This window comes from Genypterus blacodes, unplaced genomic scaffold, assembly GCF_046128005.1.
Source record: "Genypterus blacodes isolate CSIRO-AG114 ecotype Tasmania unplaced genomic scaffold, CSIRO-AGI_Gbla_v1 ptg000005l_1, whole genome shotgun sequence".
NCBI lineage: Eukaryota > Metazoa > Chordata > Actinopteri > Ophidiiformes > Ophidiidae > Genypterus > Genypterus blacodes.
This window is the reverse complement of record NW_027466819.1, coordinates 2770456-2777500: the sequence shown is the minus strand read 5'-3', so window position 1 is coordinate 2777500 and position 7045 is coordinate 2770456. Positions and strand designations below refer to the sequence as shown.

Sequence of the window (7045 nt, the reverse complement as noted above, 5' to 3'; positions counted from 1 at the left end):
ATTTCTGCATTATAGATGAACCATCAGCGAAACCAGCCCCATCGATCCGGTCCCCTCCTCCTCCCCCTCCTCCCCTCCATCCCCCGCCATCCCTCTCCGCCGCCTCGTCATTCACGCTCGTTCTCCCTCTTTCCTTCTTGTCTCGCCGCCGCCTCACGTCCCTGCCCTCCTCCTCCTCCTCTCCTCCCTGTCCTCTCCTATAAGTCTCCTCTATCTCTCCTCACACCTTTTCCCTCTAAAAAAAACCCCCACTCTCCTCCTCCTCCTCCTCCTCCTCCTCGACTCTCCTGTCATCCCTTACCTCCCTCCGTCTGTCAGCTCATCACAGGAGCGGCGGAGAATTAGACCTGCTGGTTCTTTTGATTGGCAGGTGAACCAGATGGGGGAGGGAGGGAGGGAGGCTGTCACCGTATGTGTGTGCTTTAGCAGGTAGTGAAGGAGTCGATAAGGGAGAGCAAGGCTGGAACAGTGCAGGGTTAGGGGTTCAATTCCCACTGGGACCACCCATGCTTGAAATATGTGTATTTACTGTAGAATGCTTTTAGTAGCTGTGGGGTAAAGAAAAGCATAGAGGAGGCTCGTTCTATATATTAAATGTTCCAGTGTAGTTCAGTAGCAGTACAGTATGGCACTGACAGTGCAGAGGGTTAAGGGTTCAGCTCCCACTGGGATCACCCAAGCTAAAAATGTCCGTACACTAAGAGGCTTTAGATAAAAGCTGCATTCTACAGGCGATGTGTTTAAGGGAAGAAATGGGGTTATAGGAGCAGAGACGAGAGAAACAATGAGACGGCGGGCAAAGGGAAAAAATGACACGGGAAGGAATCGGAAGAGAGGAAAAGAAAACAAACCGACAGCGGAGGGAGAGAGAGAATGGAGAGAGAGAGACGGAGAGCGGAAGGATGCGTGGGCGCAGAGGAGAGAGAAGAATTTGGTGACAAGCAGAGAATGACTAAGACAGAAAGAGGGCGAGAGAGAGAGAGAGGAAGAGCAAACAAGAGCGAGACAGAGTGTGTGTGCGTGCGAGCGAGAGGGGCAGGGAGCGAGGGAGCCAAGGAGGCGTGTGTGTGTGCGCTTGGTTATCCACGCCGCCCGAGCTAGTGTCCTATCTAATCAGACGCAGGTTGCCCCCGCAGCTGTCAGTCAAAACCCAATCAGTGAGATGACACCTTTTTTTTTTTTTCTCTCAGACACACCCAGCACACACACACACACACACACACTCCCCCTTCCCCCCCGTCACACACACGCAGAGGAAGTCACACATTTATCCATGATACAATCGCTGCACACTTTTGCTACCATGGTCACATCCCATCAGGTTCAAAGGAATAAGTCACCGTATCAAATCCTGGTGTGTTTTGGTCTCCGCCCGACTCCAGCAGCTCGCTAATAGAGGAGAATGGAAACCATGCTGAACATTCTATTACATTTCCTATCTGATTGGATCAGCGCCGCCCCCCGGCGAGCTCGTATTTGCATCGCATTCCTGCTCTGGAACTCACTTAACCGACTTAAACAGCCAGAGACTGTACACTTAACACACTTACAGCTAAAAAAAAACACCTTTGCATAATTCCGACCTTATCGTGCGCGCGTGTGTGTGTACGTTCAAGGTCACGGTCAGGGTTACATGTAACAGGATTAGGTTAATCTGACGGTAATCTGATTAGCGCAAAAGATGTTAACACCTGTTTATCAGCAGTTTATTGCTGTGAAAATACTTCCAGACACGTTTACATCCTCTGTTTATTTCTTGACCTACCTACCGACTCATTCTGACAGTCAGCATCGCACATAATTGCTGTGATTGCTACCCGTAATGTGATTGCTTCTCTAATCACAGGTATAGTTCTTCTGTTTTGAGTATTCTTAAGCCTACAGCCAACATTCAAACATTAAAATGGTCAGAATGTTCAGGACATTATTCCTTTGACTCTGAGTGTTCATGTCTTGTGTATCACATCTCCATATTTTCCAAAATATTCCGCCTTTTTTAGATGAAAGATCCCCATTAAAACCAATTCAAATCACTTGAGACTCTCTTCAGGCTCTTCATGGCTGCAGGCCCGTCTAACTTCTTCGTATTTTCAGGCAGAGAAACCATTCAAGCATTTTCCAGGCCTTTAGACTTCAGGCTCTCGTGGTTTTTCAGACATTGCGAGTTTCAAATTCTGCAGACTTTAAAGATTTTCCAGTGAATCGGTGCTCCTGAATTTTCTCCATATAGCCGAGAAAATTAATTTAGGTCTTTTTCAACTCGCCGGTTCTTCTTTACCTTCAGGCCTTTTTGGACCATAATACATCCCTATGTTCAGGAAACCCTCCTGGTTCTCGCGGTTTAATCCGTTTTCAGATAGGAGTAACAGTTTTGGCGTGAGAGCCAGTTGTTTCACATGTGGTTTACACACTGACTCAGCTCTGACTCCCTCCTTTATTGGCTGCACCTGTTGTTTAAAAAGCATTTGAGCTCCTGCTGTCACTCAAACTTCTTATTAACTTCTTCATTCATTGAGATGCAAAAACCGTTCAGAAATTTTTCTCAGGCACACAAACTTTTCACACCGTGCGTTTCTATTACAGGAGACGATTGTTCAGTACTCGTTGATGCAGCAGGAAAATACTGAGACTGAGCCGTTTTACATCCCCCTTTCATTTGCTCAGTGCCTCTGTTCGCTGGCTTTATCCCAGGGACCCCGGAACCTTTATCGTTTATATTTCTGACCCCATCAATTGATCAAAACGCCAGATCTGCTCGGGCGTAAACGGTGAAACGTCGCCTCCCGAACCTTTCCGATTCTTCATGTCTAACAGTTGAGTAGTTGGACTTGAAAGCCTCTTCTTACTGCGATGTGGATCACAGCTGTGACAGCGAGGGAAGAGCGCAGTGTCGCATCGCTCATCACTGCAATAAGGAGGCGTCTTCAGGCATATCATGAGCCGCCACACACTGTTTATCTATGCATGTGTGCTAATTGAAACAAGCAAGAACTCAAAGCCGGGGAACAAAACACAGGAATTAGACACGCGTGACAGGAATCAACCAAGGGAGATTTGACCAATCAAAACTTGCCACCACGCATCAAATCCGCGCCATATAACAGAGATTATCTTAAACATCGCGTTTAATAACACCGCAAATTACAAGCTTGTAAATGCAAAGTTAATTGTTCGGTTAATTGCGTATTATCATGCAATTGGAGGCGGTGTGATACAATAGCTAATTAGGTTTTACAGCGAGTAATCTGCCAGCGTATCCGAATCCGCTCAGGAAAGGTTCCATTTCAATATATCACGGAACCTTGACGTCTTCCTCCTGCCTTTTAATCTCACGCGTTCAGTCGGGTTTCGATATCTCGCCCACCGCTAATCAGATCATTATTTGTAGAAGTCGTCGCCTGGTTTTTTCCCCTCCTCGAACGTGAAAGAGAGATTGATTTAAGAGTCGAGCTGTTTCCGTGTCCCGTTGTCCCGCCGTCCTGCAGAAACGGCCACCTGGTTCGGCTCGGCGTTGTTGTGAATTTACGGATGGCGTCTTCCGGTGTCGCCGAGGGTGTTTTACATTTTGGGGGAGCAATTAATCAGAGCGAACACATTCAGGTCTGTCCCCGATTCAGGCTCAGCCGTCATTGTAATTACTGTACAGCGCTTAAGGACTGGCGCATTTACATAATTGATTCTTTTATCAGGGCGCGTCTCACTATCGCTCTCTCTCTCACACACACACACACACAATCTGTTAGGCAGATAGAATGGAATTTTTGGGGTTTTAATCGCAGCCTGATTTGAAATGCTGATCTTCTTCTCTCCCCCCCTGCATCTCTTTTAATCCTTCCTTTTTAAAATATGGCATTCCACACAAACCAGCCTTCCAATCCCTGCGTTCTCATCAAAAACCTCCGTATCGAGCCTCTGATTCTCTCCCCTCTCTCTCTCTCTCTCTCTCTCTCTCTCTCTGTCTCTCTCTCTCTGTCTTTCTGGTCTCGTCTCGTCTCTCCCGTCAGGCCGACCTCCTTCGTGTGGGAGAAGAAGGACGGAGAGCTCCCCCCGCTGGCCAAGGTGGATGGCGCCAAGCTGAACTTTGAGATGCTCAACAAGTCGGACAACGGCGTCTACCTCTGCCGCGCCGACAACGGCATCGGGAACAACCAGGGGGAGTACCAGCTCTTCGTGCAAGGTAAAGAGAGAGAGAGGGGGTTGATAAAAGGCGGGAAAACGCTCAGAGAGAGAGAGAGAGGGAGAGGGAGAGATGATGGAGGGAGAGATAGAGACAGAGTTGGGATGTCTTCTTTTACGTTTCTTCATCACTTTTATTTATTTGTTCTGTCGTTTGTTGTGGCTTTGCTTGTACTTCTTCCATCTTTTTTCTCTTCTGATTTTCTTTCGTTTGTTGTTTTTGTTCTTTTTCTCATCCACCCATCCGCTGCCGCCCAATCGCTTCTCTCGTTGTTTGCGCCTCTCCGCCCTCCTCCACCCGACGCTTGTTTTCGTGTCCCCGTTCGACCCACGCTGGCCAAATATCTTGTGTGTGTTTTTTGCGCTTTGCTCGCCCGCTCCCTCTCCTGGCATTGCTCTTCCTCCTCTTCATCCTCCTCATCCTCCCAAGGCCTCATGGACGCAGACTTCCTGGATGCCACCTCACCCTCACCCTCTTCATTCTCTCCCCTCTCTCCCTCACCCTCCTCAACTCCCGACTTCTTCTCTGGCTCCGGCTCCGATCCTGGCCACACCTTCTCCTCTTCCTCCTCCTCCTCCCCGATTCCCACCGTGCCTCCCTCCACCACCGCTTTCCCGGCCGACATGTCCACCTCCTCTGCTGCCTCCCTCTCCAATGACCTGTTCCCCGGCCTGCCGATTGAGCCCGAGTCCCCCTCCGCAAGCGTTCCCGTCCCCTCCGCTGACAATGCCCGCTCCCCCTCCTCTTCCTCTTCCTCCCGCGCTCCCTCCTTCACCCTTACTCCCTCAGTTTCCGTCCGGCTGAATGGAGTTTACACTTTCTCAGGTAAAAACGTTTAAAGTTGTACACACACACACACACACACACTCACACACACACACACACATTCATATGCACACACTGCAAAGACATTTGTCTCCATCTTTTCAAGTCATCTTTGTTGATATTTGAGTCCTGAAATGCTGATTTTGTTCAAAGAAATTTAGAAATTAGACAAATTCTACCTTTTTCATAATTTTCCCTTATATATTAGGAAGTACCTGAACATTGTTAAACTGGAATAGAGCCACTAAAAGAAATGCGTCCGACACGCCCACAACGCAGTTAGCACAGTTAGCACAGTTAGCACAGTTAGCACATTTAAACCACATTTAAATGACACAATTGTCAAATAGATTCCTTCAGGACACACTGAATGACTGAGGTACCCTTTTTTTCCACTCAGTGTGCACGACAATGAGTGGACACACTGAGCATTGTCGTCCACTCAGTGTGCACGACAATGCTACAGCTCGAGGCAAAGCACCATTCAAGTCAAATCGCTCCTATCTCTTTGACTGATATATAAATGTATGAGTGTGTATTGTGGCACATCTACACACTCACACACTTTTATATATATATATATATACACACGCACATATATAAATGCTGGCTGCCGAACGAGACGTGTTTATATATAAAAAAAATCTATGGAGCAAAGATGGCGGGTGGCTTTGATGTCACAGCTGTTTCATGGTATTTTTTTCTTGTTTCCCTCTTTCCTCCTGTTGATAACCCCCCCACCCCCACCCCCCCTGATAAACACCGGGCTCTTGTCTATCCACCACTCATCTCACCATCCATCCATCCAACCATCCATCCATCCATTCATCCATCCATCCATCCATCCAACAATCAATCTAAAACACCAACAACATCTCCTCATCCACAGAAGACGGTGCAGTCGACGTCGCAGGTATAACTTTTCTCCACAGTCACCTGTCGTTCTGACTCTGTGGTCCTGTCTGTCATTCTCACTCTGCGTCCATCTGTCGGCCTGTCTGCCTGTCTGTCTGTCGGTCTGCCTGTCTGCCCACCTGTGTGTGTGTCTGTCTGTCTGTCTGTCTCGTCCGTTGGGCAATTGTCTCGCTGTCCCTCTGAAAGCTAGTCTGGACTCTGATTTGAACTTCAGAGAGCAAGGGGATGAATTTTTCATTCTCCTGTCCAGGCACACAGCTTGTTATATCTAATACACACATCCACACACACCCACACACACACACACATACGCATGCAGGCTGGAGTCCGTTCAAAACCCCCACACAGACACACAGACACACACACACACACACACACACACAGAGACATGACCCTTTAATGGTACAAGTCAATTACGTATTGTTCTGCTTCCTCTGTGTGTGTTTCTGTTTGTGTTTCATGTGTACTGTATGTGTGTGTGTGTGTGTGCTGGGAGGAGAGGGGTGGGGGGGTCAAGCTCAGAGGTGGTTCTGTTCTTGGGTCTTGTCTGCTTCCCTTTGATGCTGACAGGAGGATTTATGGGCTCATTCTCAGTCTCGCCTCGTCAGCACGCCCCCCCCCCCCTCTCCCCCACTGCCCCCTCCTCCCTCACCTCCACACCGGTCAACCAGGGTGTGTGTGTTTGTGTGTGTCTGTCTCCACTTCTGTCTGTGTCTGGCCTCTGGTTGGCTGTTGTCATGCGTCTTCTCTCGTCCAATTGGCTAACAAAGTGCGACTGTATTCTCATTGTCGTGACGTCGATCTGTCATCTCAGCTCCATTTCCATCTCTTCCTTTTTTTTGCGTCTCTTTTACGTCAAATCGTCTCCGTGCCAGATGCGGAGGGGGCGGAGCTTAAGTGGGTGGGGCTTAAGTGGTCCAACGAGGGGGAGGAAATCACTGAAATTCCAGCTGTAAACCCGGAAAAGGCTGATTTGTTTTCGGCTCAATTTCTTTTCCAAACTTGGTGGGAGACGTTTCCCTGCGAGTTTACTTTCATGGAGGCCTCTTTGCTTCCTCCTGCACCTCCTCATCGTCTTCGTCTCCTGAAGGTTCGCTGCTACGTATTGACAAGTGTTCTCCACTCCTC

The 7045-nt window shown here is 48.5% G+C and overlaps 1 protein-coding gene across 2 annotated transcripts in view; it reads left to right on the top strand.

Annotated features, from left to right (window-relative positions):
- The window catches only part of cadm3 (cell adhesion molecule 3), a 68084-nt gene that overhangs the window by 55074 nt on the left and 5965 nt on the right, over nucleotides 1-7045 (top strand). Inside the window, exons 8-9 of one of the 2 annotated variants that reach the window (XM_076149288.1) lie at nucleotides 4005-4177; nucleotides 5892-5915. In XM_076149288.1, the coding sequence (XP_076005403.1) occupies nucleotides 4005-4177; nucleotides 5892-5915 (197 nt within the window). The remainder of the gene's footprint in view (nucleotides 1-4004; nucleotides 4178-5891; nucleotides 5916-7045) is intronic. The other variant, XM_076149289.1, reaches the window with a different exon arrangement.